At 38.1% G+C, this 18,420-nt stretch overlaps 2 protein-coding genes across 5 annotated transcripts in view; both read left to right on the top strand.

Annotated features, from left to right (window-relative positions):
• Positions 1–9,444, top strand: part of SENP7 (SUMO specific peptidase 7) — a 36,564-nt gene extending 27,120 nt beyond the window's left edge. For all 4 annotated transcript variants that reach the window (XM_065742027.1, XM_065742028.1, XM_065742029.1 and 1 more), the window contains 8 exons: positions 779–898; positions 2,504–2,596; positions 3,392–3,582; positions 4,001–4,053; positions 4,365–4,402; positions 4,630–4,698; positions 6,617–6,767; positions 8,947–9,444. In XM_065742027.1, the coding sequence (XP_065598099.1) occupies positions 779–898; positions 2,504–2,596; positions 3,392–3,582; positions 4,001–4,053; positions 4,365–4,402; positions 4,630–4,698; positions 6,617–6,767; positions 8,947–9,084 (853 nt within the window). In that variant the 3' untranslated portion in view covers positions 9,085–9,444. The remainder of the gene's footprint in view (positions 1–778; positions 899–2,503; positions 2,597–3,391; positions 3,583–4,000; positions 4,054–4,364; positions 4,403–4,629; positions 4,699–6,616; positions 6,768–8,946) is intronic.
• Positions 9,445–13,758: 4,314 nt separating this feature from the next.
• IMPG2 (interphotoreceptor matrix proteoglycan 2) overlaps positions 13,759–18,420 on the top strand; it is a 50,257-nt gene continuing 45,595 nt past the window's right edge. The window contains exons 1-2 of the mRNA XM_065742020.1: positions 13,759–13,837; positions 15,118–15,360. Coding sequence (XP_065598092.1) covers positions 13,759–13,837; positions 15,118–15,360 — 322 coding nt within the window. The remainder of the gene's footprint in view (positions 13,838–15,117; positions 15,361–18,420) is intronic.

Below are 18,420 nucleotides of genomic sequence, written 5' to 3' on the forward strand. Positions count from 1 at the left end.
GTGAAACTGGAGGCGCCTTATGTAGTATTACTTAAGTATTGAGAACTTTGGCATTCTGAAGTGACAGAATAAAGACTCAAGGCACTGAAATGATCAACAGTAAAATAACACAAAATGAATATGTGTAGAAAGTTAATCTCAACTTTCTTGTATCTAACTTGTAGAAGTCAAGTTGACAATCTGTACTACTGACCTGTTCCATGCTTTTTGTAAATGAAGATATAAGACTATGCAATGTCCTACATTTATTTGGCCAGATTTTCAAGTCCAGTTTTATTCACAGAATCACAGAATTGTAGGGGTTGGAAGGGACCTCTAGAGATCGTGGAGCCCAACCCCCTGCCAAAGCAGCTCCCTAGCCCAGGTTGCACAGGTAGGCGTCCAGGTGGGTCTGGAACGTCTCCAGAGAAGGAGACTCCACCACCTCTCTGTGCAGCTGTGCCACTGCTCCGTCACTGCACTGGGAAGAAGTTCTTTATTGCAAGGCCTTGAAACATAACTCTAAAAATAAGTGTATCACCATTAATACTCGAGTGCGAACCTGAGATAAAAGTATCTTTACTTTTAGTAGTTGTTTGTCCTTTTCAGTCTGTGATAACGTCCATCCACGTACTCATGTATAAAATAAAGTAGATTAAAAAAAAAACAGCTGTGAAGGCAACTGATACTAAGCATAATCCGAATATGCTAAGACATTAAAAGAATTGTTATTCTCTTGGTCAGTGAAGATACTTTCTAGAAAGCAAGTGTGCTAATTTCCTTCTTTTTTCTTTGGTAGATACCTGTTGTTGGAGAAGGCACCAAAACATCTCGCTGAGCGTACGCATATATTTAGCAGCTTCTTCTATAAATGCCTGACGAGGACAGAAAAATTCTCTGAGAAAGATCCCAAAATTTCGTAAGTTCTTATTAGATGGCATAATGACCTTAAGCAAGCTATTTGTTGCTGCTGTTGAGAAATTTGTCTTCAAATTAGCACATAAAATATGAATCAGTGTTCATGTTCAGTTTCATCAATTAGCACATAAAGTATGAATCAGTATAGTGGTTAAATGTTGTAACTCACAGTTGAATTGTATTAATTAAAATCTGTATGTGACTCATACAGAATAAGTGTCAACAATTTTCCCCATTTTTATGAGTTTCTGTTTCTTCACTTTAGGCAGTGACTTATGGATTTTGATTTTATTATCAAGTCAGATTTTAGGAAGGTATGCATATTGTAATTATTTGAATGTTTGGGAATATTTTTACATTTACCACATTGGTAATTATTGGTATTATTGGTAATAAATTATGGTCCAAAGTTTCACTAAGAGAATTTTCTTGCGTACCAAGTTTACACATACGTTTATTTTACTCTTAACATGCTGGAATTAGACAATCTCATGAAACATTTCATTAGGAGCTCAGGAATGCTTTATCACTGTGCTTCCAACTAAGAATGTGTAAAGGGTCCCTAGCACATTTTCCATTCTTTCTCAACACTGAGAGTGGAGCTTTTTTTATTATTATTTTTTAATGTTTCCTTTCTGATCCTAAATGTTTTGGGGTGGAGACAAAATTGTCCATGTTAAGAAAGCTTAGATGCTTGTATAGGTGCTATTCCAAGTTGCAGACACGTCTTCCCCTTTTATATTTCCAGCATTTCTCAAGTCATGTAGCAGAGAATGTTAGCAGCGAGCCTTCACTTAGCAATGTCCTCTGTAGAGCTTCTCAGCAGCTTGCTTTTCCATTCCTTCTTCCTTTTTTCCCTTTCCTCTGAAACTGAAGTTATGATTCTTAATCACAGTTCAGAATGAATTCAGAATGATAGGATTTTCTCCTGATTTTGCTTTCCGTTCATATTCGTGCAAAGCAAAGCTTTATAAACTGTTGGTCTCCATTTTAACTTAATAAGAAACTGAAAACATGAACTGAAATATCTTCTAATTTTTTTTCTTATTCTCCTAGAATCCTTTTATTATGCTTTATGTCTGTGGGCATAGAAATGAAATGTGATCAGACTATTAAAGCTCAGGACTGGAGGAAATCTGTGCTGTGGTTCTGGCTTTGCTACAGGTTTGCTGAGAAAGGCATTTAGATTTATTCTTCTAAAACCAAGACTATTTAGATAAGCCCTCAGAAGGGACAGTGTGAAGTTGAATTCATGGATGCTGAAAATTTCTGTAGATCTGTTTTTACACTAACAGATAGTTAAATGCAATTTTTGTGTTTGGTGTGGTAAATAATTACTGGCTAAATAATTACAACAAATCTTTCCAATCAATGGATAAGTTACCAGGAGAGCTTAAGTTGCTTCAGAAATAGCTTGTTAGTTACTTGAGCTTAATATTCTCCTGGTTTATTTTTTTTCTGTCAAAAAAAAGAAAATACATTAAGAGCAAATGAAAAACCTGTTGATGCAGTAGGAATATGCAGCAATACTAATCTGCATACATTACTCTTACATTACATTACCAAAACAAACAAATCTAAATAGTAATTGTCATTTGGTTTTCAGAATGGCACAAAGAAGACACAAAAGAGTAAGAACGTGGACTCGTCACATAAACATCTTCAATAAGGATTATATCTTTGTGCCTGTGAATGAGGAGTAAGTCTATGTGTTTTAGATACCCTTTTTGTTATTTAAAGATCTTAGTATTTGAATGTTGCGGGGATTGTAAAGATTTATGTCTGTGGGCCACATGGCTGCTGACTTTGGTAACTGGAAATGAACAGATAAGATTTTGCAATAGTGATGAGGTATGGAATGAGGAATTTTGAAGTCTCTTTAGAAGTTAATTTTCTTATTATTGTTGGCATAAGTAAGCTTTACATCTTTATTCTAGGTTTTACTGAAAATTGCTTTTATGCATTTCAAAATAAATTTCATATCGTTATGGTGATTCCCTTGCAAGTAATGCTTCTATAAAGAATCCCAGCAACTCACGGGGTTAATGGTAAAAGGAGCAGAAGTAGCACGGGGCCTGTGAGAATAACTGAACTGCATGTGGAAACTCCAGGGAAGCTGAATAGAAATTGAGAGTTACTGTTAAATACTTTACAAGAAGACATAAAGGCAGAGTCGTGTTTAACTCTCAACTATATTCAAAGCTGAGATCACTGTCACCAATTATTTTATTACTTTATTTTATTTACAGTGGGATGGGTGGTAAAAGAGAGCTATAAATTGCTGTGGAAGGAATTTATACTTATTTTTGCAGTTATGCCATAATGTAAAGAAAAAAGTGAATCAGAAGATTTATATGTGATGCCATGAAAGAACATTGCAGCAGCAGATGTGTAATAGATCAGTTATCCACAAGCTCTCTTCTCACGTCCTTTTCAGAACCAAATGTTAAAGAACTTTGACATGTTTCCTCCCCTTCTCCCCACTGTTGGGCAGGTCTCATTGGTACGTTGCAGTTATCTGTTTTCCTTGGTTAGAAGAAACTGTATATGAGGAGTGTCCCCATCAGAATTCATTTAATCCATCTCCACTTCAGTCAGAGAACAAGAGTGAGTACACTGTAAGTGGTTCAGTGTTGGCCTGTTCTGAAGAGGAAACGGATGCAAACAGAATTTTATTCTCCAAAGGTAGATAATCTGAAGTTATGTCAATTCATATACAATTATGAAGGAATTTAATTTCTCTCCTTGAAGGAGAAAAATAATGTCTCAAAAGCTGTCTCTTATCTTAAGTTGTAGTATGTTTTTGTATTACTGTGCATAGTAAGGACTTCACTGAATTCTTCTTTTCCTGCAACTCTGGAAAAAAAAAAAAGTGGAAGAGATGTAAGGCAGTGACTTATTTCCCATCATGAGTGGAAGTTCCTGGATTTCATTATGAATATTATCAGGATGGGAGGCCCTCTAAATCTGCTATTTCAATATTTAGAAGGGAAACAAAATTTATGTATTTTTGAATGCTCATAATCAGTAATTTGAAAATGAAAATATTTCACTTTAATGAGTCTTTTCTGAGAACTTAACTACATTTGTTCTTTTGTACTAGGTGGCAATGAATCTGCTGCTTCTGCCTCAGTCCTGGATTCAGGTATTGCTAAAGTAAGTGCTTTTCTGTACTGACAGAGGAAACGTATTAGTTTATTTCTGAAGTATCTGAGACTCAAACGACTTTGTCATCTTTTTGCAGCAGCTGTCATTATTTATGTGATCTGCAGCCTATACAAGGCACTTTAATTAGTCTGAAGTCCTCCTTTGCCTTTTTACCTTGCCTATGCTATTGTTTCACATTCTAAGATATTTCATGTAGGTTTTTGTTTCTAAAATGGAAGGCTCTGGTGTCAATTCTGTACAGACGTTTGTTTTTATACTTGCAGTTTTTGCAAGGTTAATTTTATTTTCTTGTCTCCCAGATCTCTCTAAATATTTCTAAGAGGCAAGTTTGTAAAAGGTATGTTTCTGTTTTCACGTTAATTTTGTATCATTAAAGATCTTATTAAAAAATTCCATGATAATTGATGCAGCTGTTCGTTGTACACCTACAGGTACAGGGACTTGTCTGTTTTCTTGCACATTTTTTTTAGTTATTGATGCTCTTGTTAAGCTGTATTCAGAGAAAATATTTGCTTTGGTAGCATTGTTAATGAAAGACTAAACTGACTTTGTTGCTATTTACAGGCCTTGTATACTGATCTTAGATTCTTTGAACGCTGGTTCTGTGCAGAAGACAGTTCAGGTTTTGAGAGAGTAAGTGACAACAGTTTCCATTTATTCCAGATTTATTTTCATTTATTATTTATATTCTATTTATTCCAGATGCTTCTGGTCATTTATCTATGTTTAAAATACTTTTCCCTATAAAAATGTACCTTTCTGTTGCTAATGGATAACTCATAAGCAACTGCAACCATTATTATAACACCAATACAGAGGTTCGTGTGAGAAGCATGTATTTATTTGTTCTGCAGCCTAGATATAATGTAAAAAATTGTGAATTGGACGGTCTTTTTGAAGTTCAAAATGAATAATACTTAAAATGTATAAGTAGTAGTAGTATTATTCATTTTAAATGAGTACTTCAAAGTTTAAATGGTACATTTTCCAAAGCCTTCATTTTTTGGTGGAGCTTTCAGAAGTCCTGTGTTAAATCCACTGCTAAATATGTGCAAAAAAAATAAACTGCACTGAAACTGCCTAAAAGTGTCATGTGTCAGGAAAGTAACATCAGGGTGCTATTTTCTATTTTGAAAATTGAGAGTAAAAATATATTCAGTCTTTTATGTGAAAAGTAAGTATTAGAGGAGTGTCTTCAAATTTACAGTACTTTTACATACTCCTAATGACTACAATAGCTATCATATTTTTTTAAGTTGCTAATATTCATTATTTGAAGCTAAACAGAATTGATCTTTTTGTACTCTGTTGTATTCACTTCACGGAAAGAAGCAAAAATCTGTAAACCAGGTACTCCACAGAAAAGATCCTTATAGAAGTAAATCCTTTATAAAACTGCACTGGGGGTATATGAGTATCAGTATATTTTGTGACAGTATTTTTTCCCTAGAACTTCCCTACCATACTTGTCTTGGGAAGAATGAAATAATTTCATTTTTTAAAATCTCTATTTAATATGTTGATGTAGAGATTCATGCTTTATCTGCTCCCAGAGATAAAATTCCAGAGTGAGATTTCCTGATGTTCAGTCACAGAGCTGTCACAAAAAGTCAGAAATAAAAAGAGATGATTTACTGAGGTGTGAAGCTGGGGAAGCAGACATTGTAACTTTAAATTTATGCTCTTGGTAACAGCAAATTGAAGAAAACTGATACAGAGGTTCCATGGCTTCTTCTTTCCCTAAACTGATTTTCATTATGCTTTGAATAGTGTTCATAACCAAGTAAGTTACAGGCATCAGTCCTTTTTTAGCACTTATGTCATATGCCTCACTGAACACTCTGAATTGTTTAATGTTCAGTTACTATTCACGAGTACCATTTTACTCAAAATTTGTTTTGTTTTATAAATATTATTATTCCCCAAATTACAAGGACTCGTGGAAATCAAACTGAGGTCTGACTTAGTGTGTATAGTTTTTTTATTCCCTGAAGTCAGACATTTATTTTCCAGAAATTTTTAAATCTTTGCAACTCTAACTTGAAGTCAACAGAAAGGTATAGCCTTAATAAAACCCTGAAAAAATCCATCCACCATCTTTTCTTTGTCCTGTGAGTGTGTGATTGTGTCATAGAACAATATCAAATAAGTGAGACAGAATTTTTTTTTCCCGAATCTGTTTTGATGGGAGTGTTATTTTTTAATGCCTTTCAGTGACACCCAGGATAATCTCAGTATTTTTTTTTCAGTTAAACTAATAGGTTCGTAATTTCCATAGTCTTCTCTTTTGCCCTCCTTGTAAACTGGGAAAACGTTGGCTTCTTTCCAATCACAAGGGACCTCTCCAGACTCCCAAGATCTTTGGCAGATAGTTGAGAGGAGTCCTGGTTCATTAGTTTTAATATCAACTAATAGAAAGTCACTATTCCCCCAACTTAGAGAACTGGGCAACAAAAGACCCAGCTCCAGAGCAATATTGAGAAGCATCTAAAAATGCATTGAGCTTGGGAGTTATTTCTCAAGTACTTAATCTATTTGCTTTCTTTTATAGGTATCTTGAAGTGGAATGGGAAGCTAAACGAAAAACACATCGGGAATTCAGTAAATCAACAATGATTGACTTTTATCCAAGAGTGCCTAAACAAGATAACAGTAGTGACTGTGGGGTGTATTTGCTACAGTATGTCGAAACCTTCTTCCAGGTACTAAAAGAATCTGCCTTTTCCTTTCCCCAAAGTCATCTCAAACCATAAACTACTATTTCTGAGAGAAATACCCCGACAGAAAACCTGTGTTGCTTAGCACCTAACATTGTCTAAGGTGTTTGAGGAAGAGAACATAAAAGCTGTTCTTAGTCATGGCAGGAGGTCTTTGTATCCGGGCCACAGGTGATTTCTCCTCTGGGTTTCTTAGGCAGGCATTTCTGACCTTGTGGTTTAATATTACATTTACATTGTAATATTACATATTACATTTACATTTACATTCAAGGTCTGCAGTTGTGTGGATATATTTGGATCCTATGTGGTTTACACATTTCTGGCCTAGAAATGGTACAGAGATGTTTTCTGTGCTGTTCCTCTCTTGTTGCCTTTCAAACTTTGTTCAGCTTTTCCTTTGGTCTTTAAATGGTACCGTCTGTGCAGGCAGCAGCTTCTGCATAGAGATTGAGGAAGGATCCTTAGGAGAGAAAGCACAAAGCTAAAGGAATCTCTCTTCTGTTTTCAGTACATACTTTTAAATACCATCTTCTTGACCTTCCTCTTGACCAGCTTTAACAGCTCTGTGCTTTTCTTGAGCTGTGGGCCCCAGAGCTGAGCACATTGCTTCAGGTGGGATCTCATGAGAGCAGAGTAGAGAGAATCACCTCCTTTGATCTGCTAGCTACCCTTCTTTTGTTGCAGTCCAGTTTTCTGAGCTGCAAGTAACCACTGTCAGTTCATGTCAAGCTTTTCATCCACCAGTACTCCCAAGTCCAGCAAAAGGCTGCCCTCTGTCTGCTTATCACCCAGCCTGTGATCATGTGCAGGTCCTTGCACCTTGCCTTGTTGAATGGCATTTTGTTTGCATGGACCCACCTCTTGAGCCTGTCGCAGTCCCTCTGGATGGCATCCCATCCCTCCAACATGTCCGTGGCATTTCTCTGCTTGGTGTCATCTGCAAAATTCCTGAGGATGCACTCAATCCCACTGTCCACGTCACTGACAAGGGTGTTGAATAATACCGTGACCAATACCAACTCCTGCAGAACGCCACTTAGCACTTGTCTGCATTTGGATATAGAGCTCTTGACTGCAACTCTTTGAATGCAACTATCCAGCCAACTCTTGTTCACCAAGTGACCCATCTCTCAGATCCATGTCTCATTAGTTTAGAGACAAAGATGTAATGTGGGTTGTGGGCTATCAGCTCTATTTGGTCTTGCTTAAGAATGGAGTTTGGACTAGATGACCTCCAGAAGTCCCTTCCAGCCTCATCCATTCAGTGATTTTGTGCTAAGTAGGTTGAACTGTTGTGTAGGTAGGAGATGAATTTTTTTTTTTTTTTTTTTACCAGTAGTGTGAACTGTCCATTCTCTAACAATGCAGCAACAAGGTCAGGATGAGGCGGTTTGTTCTTTGTCCTAAACATACCAGGACTCATAGGCCATTCTCACTTTGCTTTTTGAGTTTAACACATGATTCTTTATTCACAGGAAGGAGAAGGTGAAAAATAGGCATGGCAAAAGAGCGATGAGGGAAGGAAGAAAAAATGGCAGTTTGATGTAGTGTTGTGATGTAGTGTTGTAGTCTTATTACCAGAGCAAGCAATATTTCAGCCATTTTGAATTTGCTGTCCTCTTTTGTTCCAAATTCTGCCCTCTCTATGTCCTACTACAATTATTGGCAGTACTCTCGCTTCTTTGTTTTCTTGTGTCAGACAGCTAGCTCACGACAGTTAAAAAAAAAAAAAAAAAGCCTGAGGCTTGTTTGCTTGACTGCAGTATGCTTAATCATTCCATATAATGTGATCATATGTGCATATTTTGTGATAGGAGACACGTGTCTCCTGTCAAATATCAAGAGCATGTCTAACTGTATGAGAACATGTAGAATCAGCATTGAATGAGCTTTTATTAAAGTGTCTTTAAGAGAAATTGATGATCTGTTTTATTTGTTTACCATGAGTAGCTCGGGTAAGGGTATGTATGGCTGTAATCATTGTGGAGAAACTGGAATTTAACTTAAGAGCTCAATCACTGTGTCTCATGGTAACCTATTTGTGCATGCTTGGTCTCAGCACTATGGATGGCTTTGGAATTCTTTTTGATGGTTGTTACGGGAAATTTGTGCTGTAAATATTCTTTTTTTTTCTTTCTTTTTACCACTTACTTTTTACCAGAGTCCTATAGTTGACTTTGAACATCCAGTGCATCTGGAGAAGTGGTTTCCTCGTCAGCTGATCAGAAGCAAAAGAGAAGAAATTCAAAACCTGATCTTGCAATTGCACTTTCAACAGCTTAGAGGCAGCAGAAGCTAATAAATTGCATCAGCCAGACCTGACAAAGATGTATAAAGTTAACTGGAACTCTGCTTAGCAGCATTTTGGCTCTGTCTGCCTTGCAAGAAATTAAAAATACCATGAGGAGTATTTTGTTCATTCATTATGTATTTATGCAAATAAATTATTTTACTTTGGATTCAGTGATGATACAGTGCCACTGGGGGAGCCAGGCAGGGAGAGAAGGTTGTAGAAAAATGTAAATATGTAAGTTAAAGTTAATATGTGTGACTTGCTAATAGATTTTTTTTAACTTAGAATATGAAAATATGTACAGGTATGTGCAACAAAGATGTAAAAATATTTTGAATTTTTGAAGCCTGTTCTTTACAATTCTATATAAACTGTTCTTTACAATTCTATATAAACCTAACTTGGAGTTGGATGAGCATGTAGGAGTCAGGCCCAAAGGTGGGTTTTTGACCTTGTACTTGTGTCCCTTTCTACTTTGCACTTCATACAGATAGAATGAATACTATGTATTGTTTTAATTTAAGGATATTGATTCTCTTTAGAGATGTTTCTTTTTTTGTTTTGTATCTGATAATATGCAGAAATTGTTTGCATTTGTCAGAATATTCTGCTGGGATTTTGACACTACTGGGTTTTAATTTTTTTTTCTCCCTAGCATTTTCATCATAAAAATGTATTTACTTGAGAGTGAATATTGAAATCTTTTGAAGTCAGAAGTGGGCTCTTCTGAATGTCCTTTGTGGTACTTTTTTCTTGTCAGATTTTAGAAATTGTGCTGTCAAAGCACACGCTGGTACAGTGCATGTACACAATAGATTTTTATTCCTAATTGCCTTACTTTTGGGAGTTACTCCTGTGACCCTTAAGGGCATCATTTGCATTATAAAATCAAGTAGGCTGTGGCTCAATAAGCTTGAGATATTTGAAAAATAAGTGTGTTTTTATTTAGGAAGGATATGGCTATATGTAGTATGTCTTTAAGACATTACTTATAATAAGACGAACAGGATCTATTCTTTATTTGGAAGAATTGAGTAAAGACACTCAAATATTTGAGTCTTTGAACTCAGGACTTGATATGATAAACTAGCACAAGTTTATCATAGTCTGTATATGTATTTACTTAGTTTTTCTCAGACAGTTGTCATGGAAAGCATTTTGATATGCTCACACTTTTTCCTGTAGTTATTACACGATAGGTGGCTGTTTTGAGAGGATGCTTTCTCCTGTTACCCACTCTAAGTTACTTAAAGTATCATAGTACTCCCCAGGAGAACCATTTTGCAGATAGCCACCAAAGCCATTTGTGTCATAATCATATCTGCAAAACCAGAGATCTCGAAGGAGGTGGGGTAGAAAGTTAAAGTAAAAACTGAGGGCAACCCAAAGACGCGGGCAGTTTTGTAGTGTGGCATAATTCTCAGGGCCACTTTCCTCATGGCAACTCTGATCCCTAACATTTTGAAAACCCAGTCATCAATTCAGGTTCTGCACGGCCATCCAAAAAAACTGACAAAAATCAGTGTTGTTTCTCAAACCAGGAAGCGTTCTTCCTGAAGAGCAGAAACAAATTTAAAACATAATTTGCTGAGTGCAGTTACTTTTTGTGTAACTGTGGGCAGCCTCATGCATTTATCTTGTGCTTTATTTTTTACTTTGTTTCTAGTTCAGCTCAGTAGTTTATCACCACCCCCACCGTCTGTCGCTCTCATCGCAAAAATGTGTGTGACTTCTGTCTCATAAATCTCATCACTACCATTACGCACTCCCAGGGATAATCATTGTATTTATTGTAAGAGATAAATGATAAAATGCAGAGATGTGTGGTTTTTCTCTATGCCTTTTTAACGGATGAAATATTTTCAGTGTTCCCTTGTTAAAAATACTTTAAACTTTTTCATATGATAAAATTTGTTTATATCACAAAACAATATTCTCTTTTAGATTAACTGGTTTATACGTAGATATTTAAAAGGTATGTATAAACTTTTCTAAATTGGTTTTATAACAGTAAAGGATTGACTTTGTAGGTTAATATTAGCTATGTGCTATGAGGATGCCAATACATTTGATAATAAAAACCTCCAGAAGTAACTGAACGTGATTGTCACCATTCTTTTTGCTTCAGACACAAATAACCAGTGAGCTAAATATGAGATAATCCATCTTACTGCATTTAAGATATATACTGAGTGTGTCTCTCTTAACTCAGTTTTTGTCCGAAGCCATTAATTGTTCTTCAGTCTTTACAAAGGTGTGCAGCTAGGTCACAGCTTCTTGTGGCAAGCAAGACTGTTTTTTGACTCAGCAGCCTTTATAGTTCTCTGTAGTTGGGCTTAGCATCATCAATAGCCTGAGTGATCAGCTTGGGAAGTGCCTGGGTCAGACAGCTGCAATCCACCTTGTTCCAGCCATATGCATGTAACAGGCATGTGGTGAATGCCAGGAAGTGTGTGGGTTAAGTTATGCTCCATATATATATATATATATATATATTCCCCATATCAGGCTGACTTGGGAACCTTTTTGTATACCTTCTGCATCTCCATTTCCCTCATCAATCTCTGTTTATCTTAAATGATGGAGTGCTGTGTTGCTTCAAAGCAAACCAATCTTTATAAGGCTCTTCAACCTGCAACTCTGCAGTTAGGTATCAAGGCACTGTACTGATGACGTGCCAAACATGACAAACTGCCGTGACCTGGCTCAGTGGGACTTGAAACTGACTTCCATAAGGAAATCTGAGTCATGGAGATTGGTGTAAAGTACTGTACACTGGGAGGATAAGTAGCCTCAAGCCTTGCTTAATGCATCGTTAAGTCAGCAACACAGAAAATAGGAAAACTTATGAAAGCTTTTTATTGGGTTTCATGCCCATGCTCACGCATTCTGAGAATTTTCTCTAAATGCTGTTGCATTCTTGAGGCAAGTGAGCCTTTGCCTATGTACATTAGTATAATGTTTCTTGTCTACTCATTTGCATTTTTGAGGGTAATGGAAAGAAGGCATTAAGGCATTGGAAGCTCTTGTGTTTGCAGAGGCTGAATAACGTCTGATCTGTGTTTCTGAAGCTAGCATTGTATGGGCACTCAAACTGTCCTTGGAAGTGGCTCTCTTTGCCTAGGGGTTCATGATAAGACTCAAAAGCAGTTTATGGGCACAATTGCAGCATTTTTGTGTGCCTCACCTCCTCAGGTCTATTCAAGGTACACCTCCAGAGTGGTGCCCTGTGCACTTGCTGCTGCCAGCTGTGTATTTACCTTGACAGAGCCAGCTGAGATGAGGAGTGCTGGTCTGAGAGATCCAAAGCGTCCAAGAGGCTGAAGAACAACTCAGCAGTTTAATTTAAAGTGCAGTTTAGTAGTTTTTGTGGGGAAAAAAAAAGAGAAATGTTTGTTGTTTTGAAAATATTGACCGGAGTCTGTTATGTGTCAGAAGACAGAGAATGAATCAAGGTTTTCTTTGATTCCTGAGAGCGTCCTGTTCATAATATCCAGGATGATCAACGTTACTTAGAGTTCAGCAGAGCAGCTGGAACAGGAGTCACCACTGTGTGCCTCAGGAGCGCTGCGCAAACGCGCTGCAGACCCTCAGCTGAGAAGCTTTGGGAATCCACCTTCAAAACACTCCCGAAAAACTGCAACAAAAGATTGTCACCTCAGTCAAAGTTACGTTTTGCTCAGGTTCCTCTGAATGCAGTGACCAGCAAGCCCTGAGCAGCGCCACCCAGGAGGCAGCACCAGCCCCACCATGGTTTTTTCTCATGGTCTGACTGCTGCCTGCCATTGCAGGCTGGCTTCCATACACGTCTTCACACTGAGCTTGACCCCTGGAGAGGAGGGGAGCTGGGAGTGCTGCTGCTTTCCTGCACCCTCTGTCCTTTCTGCAGCTCTCCTTAGCCCATAGTTTCTTCAGGTATCAGCGCAAATCTGTTCTTAATGCTCATCTCAGATTACGTCTGAACAGAGATGAAAGAATCGCCATTTGCCCTGATTTTGTCCTGGGATGTGAAGGGCACTGGTGTAGCAGCAGGCCTTCTGCTTTAGCTCAGACTCAAGCAGCAGGACCATGTTATCTCTGTCACCAGAATTAAACCTACAGAATGATTGTTTCAGTCTTACCTCTGTGCTTATCAGCGCTACAATCAAGTCAGTGCATTCTTAGGTATGTATATGAGTACGAGCAGAAGGCAAAGCTCGTGTAAACCTTGCTGTGGAAAGTGATTTGTTCACACTGATATTCTGTGGTCCATATGACTTTTAAAAACAGACAGAAATTGAAGGGCCTGTGAAAATACGTGGTTAATTAAGTGTGAAAGGTGCTGTCCTTGTTTGGACTGTCTGTTAATGGTATGACAAGCTCCAGTAAAGAGCTTAGCTGGCCAGATTAAAATTAAAAAATTGTCTCAGTCCATCTGCCAGCTCCGAGGCGTTTACTTCATCACCTTTCCTTGTTTCTTCACTGAAGTGGAATACTTGCTTTGAAAAGATCATTCCCAGGATGTCTTGTTTGGCTTTTTTAACCTAATGTTTTTTTTCCAAAGATAACTTTATGTGACGTCAAGACGTTTTCAAGAAGGGCAATGCTCTTGGTTGGCTCAAGGATACTTTAAAGGCAACTACTCTTGTTAAAAAGGATTTTCATTTCTTCTTGCCTACTGACTTTTGAACACAAATAAATATGTTTGCCTTCTTTTGGAAAATCTCTCTTTGCCTCTTGGTTTCAGGAATTATTACCGGAGATCTTCAAGCAGTTGCAGGTAATGTAAACATCTTTCTTCTTTATATTCTTGTTTTCAGGGTTTTGTCTATAGTGCTGTGTAGAAAAAAATGCCTCTCTTCCTTAATTAAAATGAAGTAGTCTAACACATTGGTCAGATCTATGTTGTGATTCCAGTTTTAAATACAAAGTGATTTCTGAGAAAGATTTATTGTTTTAGGAGTAGAATGTAGGCATGGGGTGCAAGTGTTTCCAACTTGGAAGGATATCAAATACAGATCAGCAGTGTTATTCATTTGGTGCTTTTTTTCTTCAGTAAGTTTGTATTAAATAAGAAACAAAACAAAACATTTGTCCTCTACTTGGTCAATGAAAATATGTCAGTTTGGGTAAAGATGGGTGTTTTGCCTTAGTGACCTTGTTTATTCCCTTCTCCAATGTATCATCTACTTGTGGCCTTCTGCTCTAGAGCTATTATTAGCATACCATCAGAATAGCCATGATCTTTATCCTTCAGTCATCAAAGTCAGAAATGCTATTGATTTTGCAGTTGCAGAATAAATTTATAATCTGTGGGGTAAAAAATGCCATAAAACAATCACTGTTCTTTCTGTGATTAGTTACTCATTTTGATTCATCTTCAATTGTTTTCTGGGGAAAAACAGTGAAAAAAAAAAGGGTTGAATTAACTAATTTCAGATAAACTGCTTTTGGAGGTTAGAGAATGACAGACTAAAACCAAATAGATGCATTCTCCCCTTAGCTGTAAGGCTTTTTTCTGGAGGGCTGTGGAACAACTCAGAGGAAATTACAGAATAAAAAAAAAGTAATAAACTAAAGCTGAGATGTCCTTTTTTCTTTTTTTTTTCCCTCTGTCTGTCAGAAAGGGACCTGGTCTTGTGTCGATAGAACAGAAAGTTACTAGCTGCTGATTCAGGCAGCCTTTTTTAAAGCATGAGGTAAATGTAGATAGAATGTATGGGACAAGGGCACTTTAACTAATTACACTTTTCATTCCTGGCCCTGAAAATTTCAAGCACATGATTATTGACAAGTATAGTCCCACTGACTTAAGCCAGATCCCAGAAGAGAAGTTAAATACAAAACATTAGCATTCATGGGGTCAGAGGTTTCATTTGATAACATGCTGTAAAAGAGGTTGAGTTTGTTTGTAACAGGACAGTTGCACCTACAGGTTTAAGCTTGTTAACAGAAAAAAAGAGCTGTTAGGGCCTTCACAGACCAGAGCAATGGCATTAAGATACATATGACTGCATCGCTACCTTATCTGAGAAATTCATATGTGGTTTAATTTTACAGCAGAAGAGAAACAGGCTGAAGATGCTTCACCAACCCCTCAGCTCAGTGTCTGGCAGTTTGCAAGCCCCTCTCTGCCTCCTGAACTAAAAAAGCTTTATGGCATTATGGAGGCTGAGCAGGTCAACAGGCATTTGCTGCGCCGACAGAAGCGCTCCATTCTGTTTCCCAGTGGAGTTAAGATCTGCCCTGATGAATCTATTGAACAGGCTATTGCAAACCATCTGAAATACTTCAGGCTCAGAGGTAAGTGAGCACCAAGATCATAATCTCATGAGTAACTGATAGCATTTATTTATAAATAAAAAATAATACATGGATGTAGTATGTTTTAGACATAAAAGAACCATGTTATAGGAAATACTCTGTTTCACAAGAAACTTAATTTCTTCATGAAAATCTTCCTTATGAGAGCTGTTCTGAGATTCTGTTTTGATTTAGTGCTCTTGAAATGTTGGCAGAATACAAAGAGGGACCTTTTTGGAAGAGTAACGGCACAGACATTGGTCAGCCATGTGACTTCTGGCTATAGTTTTTTCTCTAACCTAAAAGACAATTTCTTGTGTGTGAGGTTGTGGCATAATGAGGCCTTTGTATGGAGATTGAGAAGTTGGTGTTAATAAACTTGCTCTGAAAATCTGAAATATATTCTGTAACAGCTTCATTCTTGTCTTGAAGTATGACGGCAGTGTGATGTATTTTAACACATGAATCTGACACCAACAGAATGTGTCACTTTCTGGCATTTATCATAGAATCCTACAACTGCTAAGGTTGGAAAAGACCAACAATATTATCTAATCCAATCATCAGCCCATTACTACCATATTTCCACTTAACACGTCCCTCAGTGCCACATCTACACAGTTCTTGACTCCACCACCACCTTGGGCAGCCTGTGCCACTGCCTCATCACTCTTTTAGAGCAGGGATGTTTCCTGACATCCAACCTGTATTTCTGTACAGCCAGATTCAAACGCTTTATTGGGTGTTAACATGTTCACCCAGAAGGGAGAAGGAAAGGTCTTCAGAGACACGTGCTTTTGCACTTCTAATTAACATCTATACAGTAGCAGATGTAGCTTAGCTACAAAAAGAAAAATTAAAAATAAAAAGGAAAAAAAAGTCTTTATTGGCTTTTGTTCACACTGCCTTTGTGCTTGTGTGATCGTACTAATATAAATGATGAAACTGTTGTAACAGTGGGCAACTAAATCGCCTTAGCCAGTAATTCTACCTTAAACAACTTTCCGGAGGTCCAGCAAAGTTCGAGAAAAGGTGGGGTGTTCAGTCTGTGATTTCTGTGTTCCACACTTCTTCCACGAGTGTTGGGTTCTGCTCATGGGGGTAACACCTGTAGCGATAGGATGAAGGGAAATCATCACAAACTGAAGCATAGGAAGTTCCACACAAATGTGCATGGGAACTTCTTTGCAGTGCAGTGACAGAGCACTGGCACAGCTGCACAGAGAGGTGGTGGAGTCTCCTTCTCCAGAGACATTCAAGACCCACCTGGACACCTACCTGTGCAACCTGGGCTAGGGAGCTGCTTTGGCAGGGAGATTGGACTCAATGATCTCTAGAGGTCCCATCCAACCCCTACAATTCTGTGATTCTGTGACCTCCCTCTCAACAACCAAATGATGAAGATCACCCTATTCATTCTGGAGTTCTGAGATCCCCACTTGCAATCTTGTGCTGATGCTACCGAGGACTTAAAGAACAAGTTTTGAGCAAACAGGGATTATTTTTATGGCTCAAGGACATCTACTGTCTACTCCAACTGATGATACCACATTGCTTTGGTCATGTAGGGCCACTATGTTAATACAGCATGTAATACTACAGCAGGACTAATGTGACAGAATTGGGCATCTGTACAGAGGTCTGTTGCCTGGTGCTAAATGAAACAGATCCCTAGCTTCCTTCTCTTATTGGCTCTGTCTTGGAATTAGTTTATCTTTGGTCTGCTGAACACTCCTTCTAGCCACAACATGTGTATTTTGGCCTAGCAAGCAGATTTGGAGTTATTTGAGTCATGGTGGCTGTGTTGTTTTTTTTTTTTAATAAGTCTTTTTCCAAGGCCTGCTGGAGAATGAAAGGATTGGCTCCACGTATTTTGAATCATGCTTTTTGTGTTCCTTCTTCCTTCAGAGCAGTGAAAAACAGTTACAGTCAGGAATAGCTGAGTGTCTGCATAAAAGTAAACATAAAGAATGGATTTGGAGAACAAAACAGAATTATTCAGAATTACAGCCTCATCCAAATGTTGACTCGTGCACAGCTTGCCAGAGATGTTGACATTGATCATGCAATCTGAAAGGCTTTGTGAACTTCTTGTTTACGTCTGCCCAGTAGCACTCAGCTGGTATTTCTTTTGCTCCAAATTAATCCACATAATGTGCTTTAAATGCAGCCATCCCTCAATTACACATGATACAGAAACATAGGCAAACACAAAGTAAGCAAAAATCTGAGTGAGAGTAAAGAAGAGAAATCTGTAAGTTGTTTTGTAAAAGCTTATTTAGAACTTGCTGATTTTAGGCTGAACCAAAGGCCCATTAAGTCCCTCTGCTTTTCTGTTGGACTCCTGGCTTCCCCAGTCCCCTGTGACTTCTTGAGCAGTGGTGTTGTTGCTATCCTTAGTATCTTAAACTTTTGAAAAAGATCCCTGCAAGAAATAGGGATGACTTTAATTAGCAGCAAGTTGTGCAAGGTCTGGTTTGAGCAACCTGTCATTTTCATTCTGTTAGCAGAAATGAGCTTTATCAGAACTATTTGGTGAGATCTGGTTAAACACGTACTGAGTAAATGCACCTGTGGCTGTACCTCTAGTGCTGTGTTCAATTTTGGGCCACTCTGTGCAAGAAAGACATTGAGGCCCTGGAGTGTGTTCAGAGAAGGGCAATAAAGCTGATGAGGGGTCTCATGGGGACTGGCTGAGGGAACTGGGATTGCTCAGTCTGGAGAAGAGGATGCACTGGGGAGACCTTACTGCTCTCTACCATTACTTGAAAGGAGTTTATGGTGAGGTGGGGTTCAGCCTCTTCTCCTGGGTAACAGACAGGATGAGAGGGAATGGCCTCAAGCTGTGCCAGGAGAGGTTTAGGTTGGATATTAGGAAACATTTATTCACAGGAAGAGTCACAAAGCCACTGGCACAGGCTGCCCAGGGAGGTGGTGGAGTCACCTCCTTGGAGGTATTCAAGAACCGTGTAGATATGGCCCTGAAGGACACAGCTGATTGCTGTTTTGACATAAGAGCTTCTTAGAAGAAAAGAAAATGACTAAGGGCCAAGTCCCTGT

Source organism: Cyrtonyx montezumae, unplaced genomic scaffold, assembly GCF_038088225.1.
Source record: "Cyrtonyx montezumae isolate F1298 unplaced genomic scaffold, pur_monq_1.0 scaffold_3, whole genome shotgun sequence".
Taxonomy (NCBI): domain Eukaryota; kingdom Metazoa; phylum Chordata; class Aves; order Galliformes; family Odontophoridae; genus Cyrtonyx; species Cyrtonyx montezumae.